General features: G+C 43.6%; 1 protein-coding gene across 1 annotated transcript in view; it reads right to left on the bottom strand.

Moving 5' to 3' along the window:
* Positions 1 to 3,789: 3,789 nt before the first annotated feature.
* Positions 3,790 to 25,437, bottom strand: part of LOC309568956 (cell adhesion molecule CEACAM3-like) — a gene marked incomplete at both ends in the record, with an annotated part of 114,722 nt that continues 93,074 nt past the window's right edge. The window contains 3 exons of the mRNA XM_082274721.1: positions 3,790 to 4,100; positions 8,814 to 9,103; positions 16,711 to 17,008. Coding sequence (XP_082130847.1) covers positions 3,790 to 4,100; positions 8,814 to 9,103; positions 16,711 to 17,008 — 899 coding nt within the window. The remainder of the gene's footprint in view (positions 4,101 to 8,813; positions 9,104 to 16,710; positions 17,009 to 25,437) is intronic.

The following is a 25,437-nucleotide window of genomic DNA, read 5'->3' as shown; positions in this document are numbered from 1 at the left end:
AAGCAGGCAAAAATAAGGCATTGGTATATTTGGGATCGCCGTGTTTGGCTTATGCATATATACATTTAGAGTGCCCTACATGAGCTGGCCATACATCTACTTAGTAAGCCTATCTAAAAAAAAAAAAAAAGAAGAGCATACTGATGTATGAAGATTCTATTTGCTGCATGCTTTTTTCCAGATCATTGACTTGATAAGTACACACATGGTCAGCTCATGCAAGACACTCTAAATGTATATTTGCATTAGTCAAGCAAAGTGATCACCAAGAAACCATTACCTTATTTCTGCCCACATACTATTCTCAGTAAACATCTGCTATTCCTAGGGTACAATCAATTGGTATGTTGACAGTCAGTGACTCATCACAAGCCTCCACCATTCCCCCAGTCTTTATTGTGTCCCTCCTGTAGACTTAAGCTGGCCATTCATAGCTCAAAATTCTGTGGTTCAGCAGGGGTCGGCCAAATTTTGTTTCATACATACTAGGGGGAGTATATTTGTGGGAATTAATGGTGGAGAAGGATTTGGGGGATTTGGTAGATCATAAGTTTAATAATACCATGCAATGCCAAGTTGCAGTTTCCAAAGCAAAAAATCCTTTCTTGTATTAAGGGAGACCTCATCTGGAATATGCAGTTCAGTTTTGGGCAACAGTCCTCAAGAAGGATATCAGGGAACTGGAGAAAGCGCAGAGAAGGGCAACCAAACTGATATGAGGCATGTAGAAGCTCAGCTATGAGGAAATATTAGAGGAAATGAATTGATTCTCTCTTGAGAAGAGGAGATTAAGGGGGATATGATCAACATGTATAAATACATAATTGGTACATATAATGAACTTGGTGTTGAGGTATTCAGTCAAAGGTCATCACAGAGGACAAGGGGGCACTCTTTACATCTAGAGGAAAAGAGATTTCCTCTCCAAATATGGAAAGGTTTTGTCACAGTAAGAGCTGTGAAAATCTGGAATAGACTCTATCCAGAGCTGGTTCTCGTTAGCTCAGTAGACTGCTTTAAAAAAGACATGAATTCTTTCCTAACTGTACATATTATAACTGGGTACTAACATTTACAGGTAAAGCTGATCCAGGGAATATCCGACTGCCTCTCAGGGGGATCGGGAAGAACTTTTTTCCCCCCTGCTAAAGCAAAATGGATCATGGTTTGCTGGAAATTTTTGCCTTCCTCTGGATCAACTGGGTATAGGATTGTGTATAAAGGGTTGTATGAATTTTTTTTTTTTCTTTATTGGTTGAACTAGATGGACTTGTGTCTTCTTACAACTTTTAACTATGAACGAAAAAAAATACCTCTTGTATGGACAGCTTTACCTCTCTAAATCCCTAAATCTGGCCGTCCATGGGAAGAAAAGATGTTCTAAGGAAGTTAGTTAATTCTTCCAATCAATAGTGGGGTTAAGTCAACGTTTGTTTTTACCGCAGTGATAAGAAAATTCAAAGATGCAGGGTGGACATTTTTTTTTCCAAACAAGCACATTTCCAACAGTGTATGTGATTTTGGTTTGGTAAACTGAATTCATTCTAAAATCAAATGTGAAAAGCAAACGAAATCTTGAATCTTAGTCTAAATGAATGAAAATCAATTGTACTGAGAATATTTATATTAATTTCTCTAAGACTTTTTCTAAGATTTTTAATTCAAATCCATCCATGGCCAGCTTTACTGTTTCTATACAAGTGACATGTTGCATTGTATTACCTCTCATATGGCCCACCAAGATGGCAGGCTCCATCAACTCTGGTTCTGCTCAGGAGTACAGGGCACGGGCAAGACATGGAACTTTTCTTGAGTGATCATGGCCATGACATCAAGAAGAAGGTGAGAAGCAAGGATATTAGCATTAATATATTTTCCACATACAGGATAGTAGCATTTTCCACCCATTTTTTATGGATGTGGCTAATAGCCCATAGGACAGTAGATTACACACATAAAGGTAGAAATGCGTTGGTTAAAGGGTGCAGGAAAGCCAGTGTTCACCTTTTCTCTCTATGAATAATTGAGCAGATATTTTCTTGAAGTACAGAGTTCAGCTACAGCCAGGAAACCAGCAAAGTAATCAGGTCAACAATGGCAGCCCACTTTTTTCTCTCAGTACGTTTTCTTTGAAAGAGGAAACAGGAAACCAATAGTAAAAATCGTTTCTGGGTTATTGTATAAGGCAGCTTTTCTCAACCGGTGTGCCCCGGCACACTAGGGTGCCGCCAGAGGTCCTCAGGTGTGCCGCTGGATCATGGTAGAGAAGAGCTGCTAGATGAGCCCCATCTCCCGATCCCCTGCCAAACTGTACATCAGCAATGCGAGGGAGCTCCTTCAGCCTCAGGAAAGTGAAAGTAAAGGGAGGGGGGAGTGTGCTGTGATCTCTGCTTTCCCTTACAGTGCAGTACCCGGCTGTGTGAGGAAAGGTATTGTACTAGAACTTTTAAAGTTTGTGTGTGTGTGTGTGTATATATATATATGGGTGTGTGTGTCTGTGTGTTTGTACATGTGTTTGTATGTGTGGGTGTGTGTACATGAGTGTGTGTTTGTACATGTGTTTGTATGTGTGTGTGTACATTTGTCTGTATTTGTACATGTGTTTGTATGTGTGTGTGTGTGTGTACATGTGTCTGCATTTGTACATGTGTTTGTGTATGTGTGTTTTTATGTGTCTATATGTGTGCATGTATACATGTGTATGCATGTGTTTGTACATGTGTTTGTATGTGTGTGTGCGCATGCGTGTGTATGTGTGCATGTACACATGTGTATGCATGTGTGTACATTTGTATGTGTGTGTTTGTGTGTTTGTATGTGTGTGTGTGTGCGTGTGTATATGTTTGTATGTGTCTATATGTGTGTGCATTTGTATGTGTGTGTTTGTGCATGTGTCTGTATGTGTGCATGTATACATGTGTATGCATGTGTGTTTGTAATTTTTTTTGTATGTATGTGTGTACGTGTATGTGTGTTTGTACATATGTGTGTGTGTGTATGTATGTATGTATGTATGTATGTTACTTTTAATCCTGACCCCCCCCCCCATTCCTGTACTGTCAGAGCTGCTTTTTAGGGCTTATTTCTGATAGCAGCAAGGGCTGCTGCTCCTTTGAAAATCAATTCTTGCTTAGATCACTTTTCAGAGGCATTTGGCAGGCAGTAAAGAGGCAATATGTTGCTTCTCACCACCTGTTTTAAGCCCGGAAATGCAGCACCACCACACCGCAACCATGCACACAGTTGCAGGGTGGTTGCAGTGCAGCCCCATTCACCCTGGGTATACCTCCAGCTGCAGCCACCACATGTGTACATCCCCAGATGCTGCCTCTGCAGCTAAAGGGGGGCAGCTGAGGGTAGTAAAGACAGCTCAACCATGTGGTTTTACTGCCCCTTCAACCTGACATGTGAGCAAGCCCTGTGTGGATGTGTGCTGCATGTAGGGCTTCATTGGGCTTCCCTACCAGCAGAAATGCAGGGAAAGAAGTCCCTGACCCTTTTTTAAACTTGTGCCGCACCGAAAGCACCCCATGTTTGCCAAAGTGTGGGGTGCCATTAAGAATTAATGGCACCCCTAAAGAGCAGAGCATTTGTCTGTGTGTCAGGAACGAGCACGATTCTGCGCGTGTTCTGCGATACACAGTAACATGAATCAAACCTTGGGCAGGGGTGCCTCAAGACTGAAAATACTTTTCAAGGGCGCCCGACTGAAAAAAGGTTGAGAAACACTGGTATAAGGTATACATAGATGCAATAAATGAAGTTTTAGAAATTGCCTGGAGGTGAGATTTAATCCAACTTACTCTTAGCCACAATGACAGTGAAGAGGAGCCTCTGACTTCCAAGACCATGTTGGACTCTGCATTCATATTTTCCAGCATCCTCCCGAGTCAAATTTTTGATCTGGAGACTGGAGCTAGAAATGTTGGATTTCACTGACACTTTCCAGTTAGGTTTGATAGAGATGGGGTTCGGATTATGGTGGTACCAGTCGAAATTTGTTCTCAGTTCAGGTACCATGATCACTGACAGGATTAGTGTCTCTCCAACTTTTAATTTAGTGATGGTGTTGTTCTTATGTCCTGCGTTCTTTGGAGGAGCTTCTAAAAGATACAAAAGCAAACAAAACATCCCATTAAGATGTAATAGCATTTTTAACATTCTTGGTCCAAAGTTAGTTGTAGATTGTTAATGAAGGTCAGGTGTAGCCAAGATAAGGCATGCAAATACCAGTATTTTATTTTTGCTGAACTGCTATGCTAGCAAACCTGTTTGCATTAGTTAAGTGTAACAAGGTCTCCTAACTTCCTCCTTCCCAGTAGATATTCACCTTTCCTTTGCTCCCCATCATTTGTTAAGCTGTTAGAAGTTATAAATAAAGCACTAGGTGAGCTCACAACTGACTTTTTAGAGCTTATACGGATCATGGATTCTCTCTATGCCTCAATATGACAGCTTTGGGCCAATCACCAGGCACCAACACTGTCAAAAAGGAAAAAAAGGAGTGAAACACATGCCTGGAAGTATAAGATATTTATCTTCATACCCAATGATTTAGAGGAACAAATAAAGTGTGAGTATGTTCATTTAGGAATTGGGGGGGGGGGGGGGTACAATGTGACTGCCCTGTAAGAGAAAAAAGTGTCAACTATGTAGACTGGTGCAATCTGTACCACTGCAGGTGGCGCTCAACTGAAGGAAATAGAAGGAAGTTGTGAGAAACTTGGTTCCTCTGACTTCTTGTGGTCAGAAGGAGGCAGCTGTTCGATTGGACCCCATGTGACTCCAGCAGTTTTGAGTTTGGTGCACTTTATGTGAGTGGCTAGCATAGGGGCAGGATCCTTGTCTGTCAAGGAGGTAGGAAAAAGTTGCAGAGGAGTAGGGAAAGTCCAGGCTGCATTCTGTTCCTTGTTGCAGACGCTGTTGTCATCTTCAAGTCTTCAGATAGCTGTTCCAGTTTGTAAGTGGCTCCAGATGAGTGTGCCTACCTGCTGGATCTGAATACATTTTGTTGAAACCTTTCTACAATATAACTTTATTGCCTGACTTAAGCCCCGTACACACGTACCGATTGTAGGCCGTAAATATTCGATTGTCGGCTTGTTAGTATGATGCTTCCGACAACCGACAGCGCATTTTCAGCCGAACAGAATCGGGTGTGCAGGCATTAAAATTTTTGTTGGCCAACACCAGAACGGCTGATTGTTCGTCAGTCAGTACAGATTTCGGCCGACAGACAGCAGATTAGCAAGACTGGGCATGCTCAGAAAAGAAAAAAAGACAAGGAAAGTCAACCATCACATGACATCACTTCTGCAGTCGGCTGTTGTTGGCCGACAAAATTCATGTGCAGTCTTTTGCAGTTTTCAACAGACACGACAGCCCTGGACAAAAGACGGCCGATCGTTCGGCTGACGATCAGTATGTGTGTACGGGGCTTTAGACTCTGTGTGTTTACTGTCCACCACACTACGTTGTGCCTTGCTCAATATATTAAAGTGATTGTAAAGTTTTGTTTTAAAAAAAAAATAAAAATAACAAACATGTTATACTTACCTGCTACGTGCAGTTGGTTTTGCACAGGGTACCCCCAGACCCTCCTCTTCTTGGGTCCCTCGTTGCTGCTCCTAGCCCCTCCCTCCTGTCGAGTGCCCTCACAGCAAGCAGCATATTTATTTATTAGTTAGACGCTGTTTTAAGACGTTAATGCAAATGAACCAGTCGGATTGGTTCATGAGCTAGGCAGAGGACAGAATATGATATACAGGAAGTTAAGGGGGGGAGTTTAGATTTTGAAATAAGCATGTGGCGAGACAAAGGACAGAGTTGGTTTGGAACACTAAGGATGAGGATGTGTGCTTGATTCCATCTCTAAGTTGAGTAAATGTTTAGTTTACTTATTGCATAAATATTGTACATGCCTATTTTGCTAGATAGGATAATTGGCTTGTGCATGATGTAGGCATATTTTGTAACTATGAATTGTTTTTTGTGCAGTTGTACGTGCAGCTTTTATTTGTAATAAAGCATAGATACACACCTTGGCTTTTACCGCAAGAGCCTTTAAAAGACGCAAGCAAAACTCTCATAATTAGAATTCTCTGTTGTGTGGCCCCCTCCAAATTTCTGCAGCAGTTAAAAGAATGGAGAGATCTGTCATAGGCCAACTATGCCCCCCCCCCTTTATGCCCCCTCCTTCATTCATAGAAGCAGTACTATAGCTTCCATGTGGGTTAAAAAAAAAGTTTGATTTTTTTTCACACCTATGGCTCTGTTATATGGACAAATGTATTTATGATTAAAAATTAAATTTCCTGTATTTATCGGCGTATAACATGCACTTTTTCCTCCTAAAAATGGAGGAAAAAGTAACAGTGCATGTTATACGCTGATATAAAAAAAAAAAAGTCCAGGAAGCAGCCCCGAGAGGTAGAAGGGGGCGGGCGGAGCCGAAGGGGAAGGAAGGACGCGCTGTCATCGGATGTCCCGCCTCCTGCCTCCTATGCCGACGTCTATCATAGGCGCCGTCACTTCCGATGACAGCACGTCCTTTCTTTTCCTCCGTGCCGCCCGCCCCCTTCTACCTCTTCGCGCTGCTTCCTGGACATTTTTAAAAGTGATTCGGATAGTGTCACTGGCGCTGGCAAGGCTGAAATTATGGGCACTGTGCTGGCGAGGCTGCATGTATGGGCACTGCACTGGCGAGGCTGCATTTAACCACTTTACCGCTGAGTATTGGAATAGTACTGCGGCAAAGTGGCTCGTTCCCGTCTGACGACGTAGACCTACGTCGCCAGACTCCTCCCCTGTAGGCGGCGCTCGCGCGCCGCCGGAGGTGCGCTCCCACTGTTTTCATTCACAGCGGGAGTCGGGCCAGGGGAGGAGCAGCGGCGATCGCCGCTGCTCTGCCCCGATCGTCGGGGATCTAGTGTGGAGATCCGCCCGCCTGTGTAAACACAAGCGGGCGGATCTCTATAGTGACAGGGAGTCACAGATCGGAGTGTTCAGCATAGCTGGACATCCGATCTGTCCCTGTCTCACACAGTCACCTCCCCCCCACACACGTCAGTAAGCACCAGGCATACATTAACCCCTCCCTCTCCAATAAAATTAACCCCTTCCCTGCCAGTGTCATTTTTACAGTAACAGTGCATATTTATAGCACTGATTACTGCAGTAATGTCACTGGTACCCCCAAAAGTGTCAAAAATGTCAGTCAAGGGTCCGATCTGTCCGCCGCAATGTCGCAGTCCCGCAAAAAAAATCGCAGATCGCCGGCATTACGCGTTAAAAAAAAACACCAAAATGACATAAATCTTTCCCTTTGTTAGTAAACGCAATAACTTTTGCGCAAACCAATCAAAATACGCTTATTGCGATTTTTTTTTACCAAACATGGGTAGCAGAAAACAAATTGGCCAAAAATTTTTAAAAAAATTGGTTTTTACATCTTTTTTGGGGGGAATTTCATATAAAAAAATGTTAACAATATTGTTATTTTTTCAAAATAAACGCTCTTTTTTTGTTTATAGCGCAAAAAGTAAAAATCGCACAGGTGATCAAATGCCACCAAAAGAAAGCTCTGTTTGTGGGACGTCAATTTTGTTTGGGTACGACGTCGCACGACCGCGCAATTGTCAGTTAAAGTCGCACAGCGCCGAATCGCAAAAAAGTGGCCCAGACGTAAGACAGCAAAATGCTCTAGTGGTAAAGTGGTTAAGGACACTGCGCTGGCGAGGCTGCATTCTTGGGCACTGCGCTGATGAGGCTGCATTCGTGGGCACTGGTGAGACTACATTTGATTAAAAAAAAAAATGTTCTGAGTTCAAAGCTGTTTATTTAAAATTTCAGCTTTTTCCTGAAATTTCTCCCCTAAAATTTAGGTGCGTGTTATACGCCGGTGCGTGTTATAAGCCAATAAATAGGGTAATTAACATTTTTTTCAATCAGCACAGTACGTGGGTTCAATGACAAGTGTCCCTTTTGCCAGTGGCTGATGTTTTGATTGAAATCTCCATTCCTTCTGAAAGGAAGCAGGAATCTCCCCCCTTCCTAGGAGATTAAAAAGGGCACTTAAGGGTGTGCTTTTAGTCCATCCCTGAAGGGGTAGGACCTCTACCCTGATCACCAAGGGCGCAAGGCTCCTGACAGGGACAAAGGGTTTACATGGTCTGCCTTGTCAGAAGGCCTGGCAGACCCCGTTCCTCTAGGCCAGCCAAAGCCAACCCCGAATATTTGCTCAAGTGGCTCTCCCGAAGAGAGACCCCCCCAGAGGCAGGGGAGGAGGGAACCTGAGGGCCACACATCTTCCCCATAGGCGTCGGAGTAAGCTCGCAGACTCACATCCTTCATCCGTGAGAAAAACACACACAAATGTGAGTGACAAAACGTGGGAGAAAAATAAATAGAACATAAAAAAGTGGCCGTGCCGAATGTGCATTGACCTAGGCCTTGAGGCCTGGTAGACGAAAATTGCCCCCGGACTTAGCCAAAAGAGCAGTGCAGCAAGAAAAGCATTTTGTGGCTGTGACCATGTGCCTTTTCACACCGTGGGGTCCCACATCCAAGTGTTATTAAGAGCACCCCTAGGGCAACCACTCCCAGGGGGCACAGACACCGCGGACCTTCTGCCCTCCCGGCCCCTGGCCTGACAAGGTAGTAAGTTTAAATCAGGGGGTAATGGGCTCTTCCAACTTTCCCTGGGGAATTACTCTTGTGCCTCAACTGCCTGTGAACTCCCCGGTTTCTGTTCTTTTTTTTTTTTAAGTTATTGTCATAGTGTATAATGTAATAAGTGCAAAGGTAATACTTACCATAGACTTTGAGCTCAGTGATGGACTTTATTTTAACAGTAGAGGGTGGCTGATGTTCAGTCAACATGTAGATCCCCTCATCTGCAAGTGTCAGATTTTTCAGTGTCAGAGATCCACCATCATACATCTGACATCTTCCTGCATACTGGGGAATACATTCAGGAAGGTATCCAGGAATACGGGATGCAATCAGATTATTTTTAAAACTCCATTGTAACAAAAGGGTCTGATCTGAGTTAAACTCATAAAAAGTAATTTCTTTCCCAACTATTTCATTCCTCCTGCTAAAGCTAGATGAAATACCTGAAGGAAAAACACATGATTTTTATGCTGTACACATACTGTACTATACGTATATAAAGTAGAACGAAAAGCCATGTATAAGGGTCACCAGATCAGACTTTACACTGAGGTCTGGTGTCATTTGGCCATGCCTCTAACCGTAAAATCTCAGAGAGAGACTTAAAGTGTTACTAAACCCAGGACCCTGCATTCACAATACCTGGCCTCCTACTGTACACAGAACATGGAAATGCAAATATAAACTGCTAAATACCTTTTACAATCAGCAGTATATAGCAGTCTTTTGACTTCTATCAGTTTCTGGTTAAGCTTGTAGGAGGAGTGGTCTTACTGCACTGGCTGTCCTATGAGGATCTAGGACCCCTGACCCTCTGTCTGGACAGTGCTGATTGGTCCTGTGCTGATCACATGCACTCTCCCAAGAAAAACTCTCTAGCCTTACAAAAAAAACTGAGCATGTGCTGCCTGACTCCAGGAACTTACCTGGACATGTTTTGGAGTCATTGAAAGAAGAGGGGGATCTGTGCATACAGGATCAAACAGCCTTTTTACACAATGCAGAGGATTAACCCCTTAGGTTCTACAGTGAGTATAACATGCATGCTTTACTGCATATACAGACTGATTTTACTGTTGTGGGTTTAGTGCCACTTTAAAAATCACAGGGCCTCTGTGGTAAATATTAATAAGGAACCCTTCATGTATGTACAGTATTTCCAGAATCATCAACATCTGTAAGCTATAGAAGCTAAACATTTTACAAGCAATATGAAAAACTTGACCTCCAAAAGATTTACCCCCGTTCATGACCAGGCCATTTTTTGCTATACAGGCCCTGCGTTAATTTAACTGACATTCATGCATGTAATTGTTTCCCCATAAATAGAGCTCTCTTTTGGTAGCATTTGATCACTACTGGGTTTTTATTGTTTGCGTTATAAACAAAAATATTTGACAATTTAGGAAAAAAAAAACGAAAAAAATACACACACACAAAAAAAAAAAAATAATACTTTTACTTTCTGCTATAAAACACATCCAATAAAAAAATGTTCTATAAAATATCAAATATCTTCATGAATTTAGGCCAATATGTATTCTGCTACATATTTCTGGTAAAAAAAAAAAAAAATCTCAATAAGCGTATGTTGATTGGTTTGTACAAAAGTTATAGCATTTACAAGCTATGGTATGTATACTGGATTTTTTATACTAGTAATGGTGGCGATTAGCGACTTATAGCAGGACTGCGATATTGGGGTGGACAATCTGACACTAACTAACACTTTGTAAGAACCAGTGATCAATGTTAAAAATATGCACTGTCATTGTACTAATGACACTGGCTGGCAAGGGGTTAAACATCTAGGGCAATCAAAGGGTTAAACGTGTGCCTAAAGCCCCATACACACGCACAGATTGTTGGCCGTAAATTGTCGGCCAACGTCCGATCTGCCGATTGTAGGCTTGTTAAGGGCCATACACACTATAAGATTTTCTGAAGACTTTTTCCTTTAGACTTACCAAAACCATATAATATGAGGTCAAACCTAAACACTTTCACTTTGTATGCAATCTGGCAGGCCCTTCACTACATAGAAAAGGAAATCTAACCACAAAAGATGGATAGTGTGTATCCAGCTTTAGTATGATGCTTCTGACAACCAACTGTGAATTTTCGGCCGAAAAAAATCTGGTGTGCATGCTATGAAATTTTTATTGGCCAACAAAGAACGGACAATTGTTCCTCAGTCAGTACAGATTTCGGCAGACAAAAATCAGATGAGCAAGACTGGGCATGCTCAGAGAAGAGAAAACACAGGGAAAGTCAACCATCACATGACATCACTTCTGAAGTTGGTTTTTGTTGGCCAACAAAAGTCCAGTGCAAGTCTAGAGCACATTTCAACCAACAAACAACACTGGACAAAAGACAGCCGATCGGTTGGCCAACAATCTGTGCGTGTCTACGGGGCTATACACAGGGAAACGAGATCCAGCACATCCCTGCTGACAGGACAGAGCTCTGTATGGTTTACATAGAGAGTGCTGGTGGTCATCCATTGGCCAGCACCCACTGAACGGCTTGTGCCGTGACTCATTGCAGTACATGCCCTACCCGGAAGTGCTGAATCACGTACGCATTTTTTTTTTTGACGCTAGCGTTTTTTTTGGCATTTTTTTGGGTTCTTTGCAGTCCTTTTGGAGGCAGGCAAAACATCAGAACTTGTGCACAGTACCACTATACACAAGTTCAGATGTTTTTCCTGACTGCAAAGAACCCAAAAAAATGCCAAAATAAACGCTAGCGTCAAAAAAAAAAAAATGCCCAGGTGTGTTTTTGCTGCCATTTTTTGGGGTTTTTGGAGGCAGGCAAAACATCAGAACTTGTGCACAGTACCACTATACACAAGTTCAGATGTTTTTCCTGACTGCAAAGAACCCAAAAAATGCCTGCTTTTAAACCGGCAAGGTGTTACTTACAGCAGCGAAGCCATATTCCTGTGCTGAAAGATTTCTAATACAAACAATCTTTTTTTTTATGGTTCTGGACATGCTACAGAGCTGAAACTTCACATGTACACTTTTTAGACCCCCAGATACGAAATCCAAAGTAAAAATCAAAAAATCTCTTTTTTTATTTTTTTTATTTTTTCAATAATTGGCTTTTTTATCAAAAATGACAATTTTTAAGAACTTTTTTTGTGTGATTTTGTGTTTGGTGGGTCTAAAAGGTGTACCTGTGAAGTTTCAGCTCTGTAGCATGTCCAGAACCAGGAAAAAAAGATCATATAGGTGTAAAAGGAGGGTCCCACATCCCTGTTCTACTAATAAATTATCTTTTTTTTTTCCATGGTTCTGGACATGCTACAGAGCTGAAACTTCACATGCACACCTTTTAGACCCCCAGATACTAAATCCAAAGTCAAAATAAAAAAATCTCTCTTTTTCTTTTTTTTTTTTTTTCAATAATTGGCTTTTTTATCAAAAATGACAATTTTTAAGAACTTTTTTTTGTGTGATTAATAGTTAATGGGGCATGACCCAGAACCCTAGGCACTTTTTAGGGAAATTTATTGGGTTTTAGGGCTTCAAAATGGTGTTTTTTGATTCCAGAAGTTCGGGTCCCATTGATTTCAATTGGGTTCTGGAATCCGAACCAAACTTTCCTGAAATTCGGGTGTTCTGGTCGAACCGAACTTTTCAAAAGTTCGATCATCCTTAGTGCACAGAGAGACCTCAGGATGGGATAGGAAGGGATGTGCACATAGAGACATCAGGATGGTGCACAGAGAGACATGAGGATGGAATGGGATGGGGGGTGCACAGAGAGACCTCAGGATGGGATGGGGGGTGCACAGAGAGACATCGGGATGATATGGGATGGGGGGTGCACAGAGAGACCTCAGGATGGGTTTGGATGGGATGGGATAGGGGGATGGACAGAGAGACCTCAGGATAAGGGGTGGAAAGAGAGACCTCAGGATGGGATGGGATGGGATTGGGGGGGTGCATAGAGAGACCTCAGCATGGGATGGGAAAGGTAGTGCATGGAGAGACCTCAGGATGGAATAGGATAGGAGGGGATGGGGGGGATGCACAGAGAGACCTCAGGGTTGGATAGGATGAGATGTGCACATACAGACCTCAGGATTGGATGGGAAGGGGGGGGGGTGCAAAGAGAGACCTCAGGATGAGATGGGATGGGGGGGGGGGGTGTACAGAGAGACCTCAGGATAGGATGGAGTGGGGGTGCAAAGAGAGACCTCAGGATGAGATGGCATGGGGGCGCACTGAGAGACCTCAGGATGTGATGGGATGGGATGAGGGGCGCACTGAGAAAGGGTGGGATGGGATGGGATGGGTATGCACAGAGAGACCCCAGGATTGGATGGGGGTGCATAGAGATACCTCAGGATGGGATGGAATAAGATGGGATGGGGGGTGCACAGAGAGACCTCAAGATGGGATGGGATTGGGGGGTACACAGTACACAGAGAGACATCAGGATGGGATGGGATGGGGGGTGCACAGAGAGACAACGGGATGATATGGGATGGGGGTGCACAGAGAGACCTTAGGATGGGATGGGATGGGATAGGGGGGTTCACAGAGAGATCTTAGAATGGGCGGTGGACAGAGAGACCTCAGGATGGGGGTGTACAAAGAGACCTCAGGATGGGATGGAATGGGATAGGGGGGTGCACAGAGAGACCTCAGAATGAGGGGTGGATAGAGAGACCTCAGGCTAGAGAGGCATACAAACAGTCTGAGATTTAGAGCAGAAGTTGGAGGGAACCCACCCGTCTGGGTGGGCAGTGGGTACCCCTATCTGCAGCAGCTATCTTGTTTCCCCCTGTTTCTTGTTTCCCCTGTATGATTCTTTCCGCGCTGCTACTGAAAGCTGGCTGGAGGGAGAGGGAAAAAAGCCAGCTTTCAGCTGATGCAGAGTGAGCCAAACAGGGGATTGGTTCCAGTAATTGTCCCCCTGCTGTGCCAGTCACCCTCCCTGTCCACATCAGATTCACCCAGCTGCATGGGCCCCAATGATGGCCCAGGTCCCGTACAGGAGGACCAGTGGTACCCCCTTATCCATGGCCCTCTGTGTGTCTGGCTGTCTCTTCACTAACTCTGAAGGAGAACTGGTTAAATTACAGTGGCTCCTACAGGGGTGACACTACAACAATATCTGGGACTGTATGTATATCTGTTGAATTCTTAACTCAAAAAGATATCACAACCCGTTTTTGCCCTCTGCTCCCATCCCACTGCCTCCATTTATAGAACATGTACTGTAACTTCCATGAATTAAAAGCGCTCTATTAATAGAGGAGATGGACCTTTCATTGATCCACCCATCCTCCATTCATTCATATATAGCTTTTTATTCATATAGGTTATAGTACGGCTTCTATGAATAGAGAAGGGGCGGGCATAGACAGCCCTCTTAATTGGTTGCCGACCGCCGCACGACTATATACGGCGGCGGTCAGCCCCGGCCAGGCAAAGTGACGTATATATACCAATCACAGTAAAAAGCACGCCCCTAGGGACACACTTAACCCCTCCTTCCCCAATAAAGTTAACCCCTTCCCTGCCAGTGTCATTTTGCAGTAACAGTGCATATGTATAGCACTGATTACTGCAGTAATGTCACTGGTAACCCCAAAAGTGTCAAAAATGTCAGTCAAGGGTCCGATCTGTCCGCCGCAATGTCGCAGTACCGCAAAAAAAATTGCAGATCGCCGCCATTACGCGTTAAAAAAAAAAAACACCAAAAATGACAGAAATCTTTCCCTTTGTTAGTAAACGCGAAAACTTTTGCGCAAACCAATCAAAATACGCTTTTTGCGTTTTTTTTTTTTTTACCAAACATATGTAGCAGAAAACAAATTGGCCAAAAATGTTAAAAAATTTTGATTTTTACATTTTTTTTGGGGGGGGAATTTCATATGAAAAAATGTGAAAAATATTGTTATTTTTGCAAAATGTACTCTATTTTTTTGTTTATAGCGCAAAAAGTAAAAATCGCACAGGTGATCAAATACCACCAAAAGAAAGCTCTGTTTGTGGGAAAAAAAGGACGTCAAATTGGTTTAGGTACAGCATCGCACCACCGCGCAATTGTCCGTTAAAATCACACAGTAAAAAATCTAAAAAAAAAAACCCTGGTCAGGAAGGGGGTAAAATCTTCCGGGGCTTAAGTGGTTAATGAGTACCTGTCCCTCTGTTCTAATAACCCCTGCAGCAAAAAAAGGTTACCCTGCAGGAAATGGGGGAGGGCCAGAGGGTAGAGATTCTTAACTATGACAGCTAGCACCAGCATAATGGACATTTCAGGTTAGTGCTGTCCCTTGTGTGGATTTAATATAGATTTAACCTAAATTTAGGATTTAATAAAGAGATTCTCTATCTAAAATTACCTCAGTTAAATTTAAAAAAAAAAAGAAGGCATCGGAAGATCTTTGGCTTGGAGAAGCTACCAGCCCTAAGAATCCTGACATCATAGTAAAATACCCATGTGCCCCATATAACATTGAGATAATCACAATGGATCCAGGGCTATCCTTCCAAATGTTTTCCTGAGCCTGCGCACAGTCTGTCTCTATCCCCAAACCTTTGGGCAAGGTGCTGAAAGGAAGCTCCAAAGAGGTATTCATGGCTGCTGGAGACTACAGAGTGCTGACCTAGAAAAAGCAACCACAACAGTCCACAAGAGAGGTGGCCAGTGACTGGCAGAAGGAAAAGCATTACATAAACTTTCTCCTTCCTTGAAATACCAGGACACCACAAGACCTTTTTAAGCCAAAGCCCTGTGGGCACCAGCCAACACAGTCTGTGTTCAAAAGGTACAGAAAGACTTTATTAGAAGTGAGATATTTTGAAAAGGTTAGAACCTAGTCTGGTGTTTGATACATCTATGTTGTGAGGACATCCCGATTCATACCCCACCCTCCTTCCCATATGTGGAAAAAAGTTCAGCGCTAATAAATACTAGCAATATAAACGTGTATATATATATATATATAAACCAAGAAAGGTAAATACAAATAAATTGCAAAATGAATAAAAGTGAACATCAAATCAACAGTCCTATATGTGAAGTGAAAAAAAACAGTCCACAACGGTGATAATTGAAGTGCTCACTGGATCCCAACACCAACAAGATATAAAGATATAATGTGCTCACCAGAACGATATGACTCAAAATTCCATGTAGCATATGAGTCAAATCAGCTTGTTGTACAATGGATGGATAATCCGAAGGGATGACAGAGGTCACTGATGTTGAAGTGAAGAGGTAATAGCAGATATGAACCGTCACACCAGAGAGGCTCTCACTCCGTCAAATGGCCAGAAAGGAACCAAAAAACAAGGGAGCACAAAATAGTGTAACACTGCTAAAATTTTTATTAAATAAAAATACACCAAATTGCACTTACAAACATCTCGTGGTAAAGAGCGCATACAGATGCAAAGGTAGGCTGTCAGCAGCGTGGCCTTGACGCGTTTCAGCATAAAATGCTTTTTTCAAAAGATAGTGGCACTTCAATTATCACCGTTGTGGACTGTTTTTTTCACTTCACATATGGGACTGTTGATTTTATGTTCACTTTTATTCATTTTGCAATTTATTTGTATTTACCTTTCTTGGTTTATATATATATATATATATATATATATATATATATATATATATATATATATACACACGTTTATATTGCTAGTATTTATTAGCGCTGCACTTTTTTCCACATTTTGCTATTCACAATTTTCTTGTCAGTTGTTTGGTGTAGCAGCTTTTTTATGGTTAGCGCAATATTTTTGCTTTTCTCCTTCCCATATGGCCACCTTCAATAAACTAGTTCTGTTTTGAGCTTATTAAGGTGGCTGTTGCCCATCATTTTACAACCTTAAAAAAAATTCCAATGTCTAATAATAAATGTATCTGGGTTCTTATTTCCATGTAAGAGTGCATGGGGCATTCACAATCTAGCCAATAGTTATCTGAAAATTTGTGTTTTTTGTAAATCAGTACCAATAGTCCTGCAAAATTATTGTAATATTGTATTATGTAATGATACAAAGTTACTACTTACGATGGACCCGGAGCTCATAGACGGCCTCCCTTATAACTGTAGAAGATTGCTGCTGTGCAGTAAAGCTGTAAACCCCCTCATCTGCAGGTTTCAGATTATCCAGTCTCAAAGTTCCATCAGCATACAGCTTACATCTTCCTGTACATTCAGGAGGATACCCAGGGATACGGGATGCAATCAGTCTTTTGTTAAAACTCCATTGCAACAAAAGCGTCTGATCTGAGAAAGACTCATATAAATAAATAGATCCCTCTTGTGTTCCATTCACCACTTGAGTGGCAGATACAGCACCTTAAAGAAAAACACATGACTGGTATACTGTATGTATATAAAGTAGAAAAGGCAATTACGAGGGCTGTCAGGTCAGATTTTAACAAAACAAACAGTGTGTCATGGCGCTCTACTAATGTAAATAGGTGGTTAATAGAAACCAGGGCTTTTTTTCAGGGGGAACGCGGGGGACCGCAGTTCCGGCACCTCCAACACTGAATGTATTTAGGTGCAAGAGGTGCTGGGGTGTGCTGGATGGTCTATTGATGATGGCCGCTGAGGGATCTATTGTCGCTAGTGGGGAAAGTTTTTTTGCATGGGGGTCTGTTGTTGCTGGAGGAGGAATTGTTGTTGCTGGGAGGGATCTTATATTTCTGGGGAGTCATTTTTTACTAGGAGGGATCTACTGTTGAGAGAGAGGTCTATGGTTGCTGGATGGTGGAGAATCTAATGTTGCTGCTGGAGATCTATTGTCACTGGGGTGGATCTATTGTTGCCGTGGTGGTATTTTGTTGTGGGGGGCGTAGTTGTGTGGGTGATCTCTTGTTTCTGGGGGGGGGGGGGTCTATTGTTGCTGGCTGCAGGGGATCTATTTTGCTGCTTTTCTTGTTATAATTAACACGTTCCATACAAATTACTTAGCACCACAGAATGATACTTGGTTCTGTGTTCTCTAAAAGGGCAGTACTGGGAGGTGGGTAGGGGACCAAAGAATGTGCTTGGGGGTGGGTAGGGGAGGAGACAAGGGTCGACTTAGAAAGGGGGAGTTCCTGCACCTACTCTCTGAGAAAAAAAGCCCTGATAGAAACAATTATAGAGGATGATATGGGGGGAATAAGGAGGGTCCAGTTCAGCTCTGTGGTGGAGAGGCAATATTCAGCGGCTGCCTACTGGAGCGAGGAGGAGCTCTGGAGAACAACAACAGAAAAGAGCGGCGCCAACTTAGTGTAACAGATTATTTATTGGATAAAAGTAACATAAAGACTCACTCATAGTAAGGGTCTATCAGCATGGTAAAGGATGACAGTTCATTTGCTTCTGTCCTATGGGGTGCAACGCGGGTGGAAGCAGTCCTGTGGGAAGGCTGGTGGTGAACAGCTGTATCCCACAGTCCGGTGGCGGTGTGTGACTCACAGCTATGTTTCGGCTTCCAAGCCAATGACGTCACATCCGGTTAGGAGGTAGAGCAGGAAGTGCACATGTTCGGAACATCCATGCTCCTTCGTCAGGCTGTGCAGGGGCCATCTTGGAGCAGGGAATATATACCCTGTTGTATGAACAATGGGGGGGATGGGGAGGGACCCAGGTGACAGGCCAAAATACATTTATATGATAAAAACTACAATAGCATCAGTCTTTTAGGTAAAAAATAAAACATGGGTAAAAAGTTAAGAGGAGACATATGTAAATTAAGGATATAAAGGTAAGAAGTTGAGTGTGACAGAATGAGATTGGTAAGAAAAACAACAATTACAATTATAGAAAAATACAACAATTACAATTATAGAAAAATATAAGAAGATGGGATGGATCATCCCAATGCATGCTCACAAATGCTTGACACGTGGATATACAAGAGATGTATATACAGTGGCATGTATGCATATATGAAACTACACATATATGAGTATGGACCAATGGTTATATGAGAAAAAATGAACTGGAGATGTAAGTATCTGTAGATAGGGGTAGACATATAGCAGTAAGATGGGGTAATTAGTATAATGTTAATACTGGAAATAGTATATATATTGATACTGGGGCATTTGAGTAATGGGGTGATGAAACTAATAATATGAAGAGTACTAGAAGAAAATTCACAAGGAAATGTGTATACATGATAAATGGATGATATGGAATAATGAAATGAGGAGGAACTGAATAGTAGGAATGTAGGGCCATTCAAAGTAAGATATTCATTTCCAGCCCCTCATTCAGGCCTCCAGGCAATAAAGTGTCCAGGGTAAAAATTCAGTAATTCTCTCTAGCACAGAGTCGCCTGTATCGTTCAGCGGGAGGGAGATGTTAAGGAATAGCCTCAAGCACCCATACCTTGAGACCAGGGCCAGACTGGCCTACCAGGATACCGGGAAATTTCCCGTTAGGCCAGCAAGTCCCCCTGCTCTGGGGCTGCTAATACCTATAAAAAAATGGCTGTGGCCAGCCCGACATGCACCATGCCGGGAGCCCCTGCATCTCCTGCACCATGCCGGCAACCCTGCATCTCCTGTACTATTCCCACAGGCCTGCATCTCCTGCACCATGCCTGGAGCCCCTGCATCTCCTGCTCCATGTCTGCAGCCCCTGCCTCTGCTGCACCATGTCCGCAGCCCCTGCTTCTGCTGCACCATGTCCGCAGCCCCTGCATCTCCTGCACCAGGCCCTCATCCTCTGCATCTCCTGCACCATGTCCGCAGCCCCTGCATCTCCTGCACCATGTCCGTAGCCCCTGCATCTCCTGTACCATGTCCACAGCCCCTGCATCTCCTACACCATGTCCGCAGCCCCTGCATCTCCTGCACCATGTCCACAGTCCCTGCATCTCCTGTACCATGTCCGCAGCCTCTGTATCTCCGGTACCATGACTGCAGCCCCTGCATCTTTTGTACCATGCCCGCAGCCCCTGCATCTCCTGTACCATGCCCGCAACCTCTGACATGTCCTCCTGCACCATGTCCGCAGCCTCTGACATCTCATGTACTAAGTCCGCAGCCCCTGCATCTCCTGTACCATGCCCGCAGCCCCTGCATCTCCTGCACCATGCCCGCAACCTCTGACATGTCCTCCTGCACCATGTCCGCAGCCTCTGACATCTCCTGTACTATGTCCGCAGCCCCTGCATCTCGTGAACCATGCCCACAGCCCCTGCATCTCCTGCACCATGCCCGCAGCTCCTGCATCTCCTGTACCATGTCCAGAGCCCCTGCATCTCCTGTACCATGTCCAAAGCCCCTGCATCTCCTGTACCATGTCCAGAGCTCCTACATCTCCTGTACCATGCCCAGAGCTCCTGCATCTCCTGTACCATGCCCAGAGCCCCTGCATCTCCTGTACCATGTCCACAGCCCTGCATCTCCTGTACCATGTCTGCAGCCCCTGCATCTCCTGCACCATGCCCGCAGCCTCTGACATGTCCTCCTGTACCATGTCCACAGCCTCTGAATCTCCTGTACCCTGCCCACACAGCCTATGACCACCTCCTGTACCATGTCCGCACTTTTACCACTTTTAATATATATTTTATATATATATATATAAAGCCCTATATGCTTTCATATCTATCTTATCTATATACAGTATCTCACAAAAGTGAGTACACCCCTCACATTTTTGTAAATATTTTATTATATTTTTTCATGTGACAACACTGAAGAAATGACACTTTGCTACAATGTAAAGTAATGAGTGTACAGCTTGTATAACAGTGTAAATTTGCTGTCCCCTCTAATTAACTCAATACACAGCCAACCTCTGGCAACAAAAGCGAGTACACCCCTAAGTTAAAATGTCCAAATCGGGCCAAAAGTGTCAATATTTAGCGTGGCCACCATTATTTTCCAGCACTGCCTTAACCCTCTTGGGCATGGAGTTCACCAGAGTCTCACAGGTTGCCACTGGAGTCCTCTTCCACTCTTCCAGGATGACATCACGGAGCTGGTGGATGTTAGAGACCTTGCGCTCCTCCACCTTCCATTTGAGGATGCCCCACAAATGCTCAATAGGGTTTAGGTCTGGAGACATGCTTGGCCAGTGCATCACCTTTACCCTCAGCTAGTTTAGCAAGGCAGTGGTCGTCTTGGAGGTGTGTTTGGGGTCGTTATCATGTTGGAATACTGCCCTGCGACCCAGTGTCCGAAAGGAGGGGATCATGCTCTGCTTCAGTATGTCACAGTACATGTTGGCATTCATGGTTACCTCAATGAACTGTAGCTCCCCAGTGCCAGCAGCACTCATGCAGCCCCAGACCATGACACTCCCATCACCATGCTTGACTGTAGGCAAGACACACTTGTCTTTGTACTCCTCATCTGGTTGCCGCCACACATGCTTGACACCATCTGAACCAAATACATTTATCATGGTCTCATCAGACCACAGGACATGGTTCCAGTAATCCATGTCCTTAGTCTGCTTATCTTCAGCAAACTGTTTGCAGGCTTTCTTGTGCATCATCTTTAGAACAGGCTTCCTTCTGCAGACCAATTTGATGCAGTATGTGGCGTATGGTCAGAGCACTGACAGGCTGAGCCCCCACCCCTTCAACCTCTGCAGCAATGCTGGCAGCACTCATGTGTCTATATCCCAAAGCAGTGGCGGCTGGTACTCAAAATTTTTGGGGGGCGCAAAAAGAAAAATTTGTGGCAAAAAACGCAGTAAAAAATTGAGTGACTTTGACGTCACACAAGTGTTAAAGGGGCCTTCAGTAATCAAGGAACATTGCCTTGAAAAAGTATTCATAGTTACCCCTTGAAATAATCCACATTTTGTCATGTTATTTACCACCAAAAATGTAAATGTATTTCATCTTATACGCCGCTGTGTGCCATTTACTATTAATAAATATATAGTGCCAGGCCAGGAGCCTGCTTAGCAGTGAGTGTACACAATATAAGACAGTGCAGGCCAGGCCAATTACATTGTACACTGGTAAAGTGCTATGCCAAGTTAGCATAGCACTTTACCTGATGTACAATGTAATTGGCCTGGCCTGCACTGTCTTATATTGTATACACTCACTGCTAAGCAGGCTGCTGGCCTGGCACTATATATTTATTAATTGTAAATGGCACACAGCGGCCTGGTATAAGATGGTATAAAACTCAGTAAAATTATTAACACAGAAAGTTAATATTCTGAAGAAGAGTAATTGTCCTATGAAAAGCAATGCCATTTAAAAAGTAAAATAATTTAGAGCCTGCACACTGAATTCTCATAAATTAGTAAAGGTCTGCACATGAAGTAACTCCAACACAGATATATACTGTACACAGGCTGTATGTAGGCCTTAGACATGACCAGCGTGCCGTGCCCCCATCATCAATGCAGTGACCAGCTTGCCGTGCCCCCATCATCAATGCAGTGACCAGCTTGCCGTGCCCCCATCATCAATGCAGTGACCAGCTTGCCGTGCCCCCATCATCAATGCAGTGACCAGCTTGCCATGCCCTCATCATCAATGCAGTGACCAGCTTGCCGTGCCCCCATCATCAATGCAGAGACCAGCTTGCCATGCCCCCATCATCAATGCAGTGACCAGCTTGCCATGCCCCCATCATCAATGCAGTGACCAGCTTGCCGTGCCCCCATGCCCCATCAATGCAGTGACCAGCTTGTCTGCTGTGCCCCCCCATCAATGCAGAGACCAGCATGCGTGCTTGCCCCCTTCAAAGCAGTGTGTGGGCCAGGCCCCCTCCCTGAGGCATCACTTCACTTACCTCACTCACACTGGTGCCGTCACCGCGTGCTGCTGCTGAGTTGGCCCGGGACTACTCACAGACACTACTGAGACGCAGACGAGAAGAACACGAGATGAACAAATCCCTCTTTTGTCTTCTTCCTCACGCGCCGGCTCTTCTCTCTGGACTGACGGCGCCGGTGGCGAGAAGGTGATGACGTGATGCCGGGACGGTGAGTGACTGACGCACACACTGCCCCCACGCGTCACGTCACCCGGGATGTCCTCCTGTGTGATTGGTCCAGGCTGGAGTATGGACCAATCACAGCCAGGACATCACTAAAGTGAGGAGTGTCGTGGGCGCATTGCTCTGCGCCCCGATGACCCCCAGAAGGCCGTCAATTGGCGCCTCTGCCTGCCGCACGTGGGGTGCAAACCCCCCCTCCCCATAGCCACCAGTAGGTCCGACGCCCCTAGTGGGCTGAAAATGGGAATTTTTTTCCCTTTTTTTTCTTTGGCCACAGATTGGGGGGGGGGGCGCCCCCTGCGCCCCCTATAGACCGGCTGCCACTGTCCCAAAGACAATCTCTGTACTAGGGATGATCGAACGGTTCGGGTCGACCATCGGTTCGACTGGAACATTGGCTGTTTGAGGTTTTGCTGAAAAAGTTCGGAATTCGGCAACCAGAACTGACCAAAATGCAATGGGACAGGAAATGGGCTTTATAATTGATTGGACCAGAACCATTAGTAAAAGCCAATTTAGGGGGCAGGAGAATGCTAGGAATGTGATTGGAGTGACTAGGGGGTCCATAGGCCAATCATTAGTGAATACGCCCCCCAGTATATAAGATAGCCCCGCCAAATTCCTAGCATTGTAATACAGGGACATGGAAGAGAGTGGAAGCAGTTCTGTTACTTCTGCTTCAAAGGTGTCATTTAGCATTTATTAGTGTGAGGAAAGGGATATCTATTGTAGTTAGGGTGCTATTTTCTACTTTAGTTAGATGCAAAAATTTAGTTTCTGTAGGGAAAGTGTTAAGTGCCAGGGTGACCGTAGTGTAGTGTAGGGTGAACTGACTCTGACTGCTATGGCAGGGTGACCAAACCCTTCCATGTCAGGGTGACCGCTACAGAGAAAACATTGTTTCTCTTAGGTCACTTACAGAGCAGCGATATGGCTTCTCACCGGTCAGCCTGCTTTTTGCTGCAGGCGTTTATAGGGATTTTTTGAGGACAAGTTTGGAGTCAGGCATGACATCTGAACTTGTGTATAGGGGTATATATACACACACATGTCTGTATATATACACCTGCACATATATAGGTGTGAAAGTAGCAGAACACTATACTTTCGCTAATGAAATAATTAACACCAATATGTCTCCGCTCCTATCACACCTATATATGTGTAAGTGTAAAATACATATAAATGTGTGTGTATATATACTCCTATACAGAAGTTCAGATGTTTTGCCTGCCTCCAAAGAACCCCAAAAAAATGCCCAAAAAAATGCCTGCGCCAAAAAAAAAAACGCCTGCGCCAAAAAAAAAACGTCCAGGTGTGTTTTTGCAGCAGGCGTTTTTTTGGGCATTTTTTGGGGTCTTGGAGGCAGGCAAAACATCTGAACTTCTGTATAGGGGTATATATATACACACACACTTATATGTATTTTACACTTACACATATATAGGTGTGATAGGAGCGGAGACATATTGGTGTTAATTATTTCATTAGCGCAAGTATAGTGTTCTGCTACTTTCACACCTATATATGTGTATGGGTATATATACATATAAGTGTGTGTGTATATATACCCCTATACAGAAGTTCAGATGTTTTGCCTGCGTCCAAAAAAAATGCCCAAAAAAACGCCTGCGCCAAAAAAAACACCCAGGTGTGTTATTGCAGTCGTTTTTTTGGGGCATTTTTTTGGGGTCTTTGGAGGCAGGCATGACATCTGGACTTCTGTATAGGAGTATATATACACACACATGTATGTATATATACACCTACACATATATAGGTGTGAAAGTAGCAGAACACTATACTTGCGCTAATGAAATAATTAACACCAATATGTCTCCGCTCCTATCACACCTATATATGTGTATGTGTAAAATACATATAAGTGTGTGTGTATATATACCCCTATACAGAAGTTCAGATGTTTTGCCTGCCTCCAAAGACCCCAAACAAATGCCCAAAAAAACGCCCGCGATAAAAAAAACGCCCAGGTGTGTTATTGCAGGGTTTTTTTTGGGCATTTTTTGGGGGTCTTTGGAGGCATGCAAAACATCTGAACTTCTGTATAGGGGTATATACACAAACACACGTATATGTATTTTACACATACACATATATAGGTGTGATAGGAGCGGAGACATATTGGTGTTAATTATTTCATTAGCGCAAGTATAGTGTTCTGCTACTTTCACACCTATATATGTGTAGGTGTGTATATATACCCCTATACAGAAGTCCAGATGTCATGCCTGCCTCCAAAGACCCCAAAAAAATGCCCAAAAAAAACGCCTGCTGTAACACACCTGGGCGTTTTTTTTTTTTGGCGCAGGTGTTTTTTTGGGCATTTTTTTGGAGGCAGGCAAAACATCTGAACTTCTGTATAGGGGTATATATACACACACACTTATATGTATATATACCCATACACATATATAGGTGTGAAAGTAGCAGAACACTATACTTGCACTAATGAAATAATCAACACCAATATGGCTCCGCTCCTATCACACCTATATATATGTGTAAGTGTAAAATACATATAATGTATTTTTTTTTTTTTTTTGGCGCAGGTGTTTTTTTGGGCATTTTTTTGGAGGCAGGCAAAACATCTGAACTTCTGTATAGGGGTATATATACACACACACTTATATGTATATATACCCATACACATATATAGGTGTGAAAGTAGCAGAACACTATACTTGCACTAATGAGATAATTAACACCAATATGGCTCCGCTCCTATCACACCTATATATATGTGTAAGTGTAAAATACATATAATGTATTTTTTTTTTTTTTTTTGGC

Source organism: Pelophylax lessonae (genome assembly GCF_965119305.1).
Source record: "Pelophylax lessonae genome assembly, chromosome: 12".
Taxonomy (NCBI): Eukaryota; Metazoa; Chordata; class Amphibia; order Anura; family Ranidae; genus Pelophylax; species Pelophylax lessonae.
This window is presented reverse-complemented; position numbering and strand designations above follow the sequence as displayed.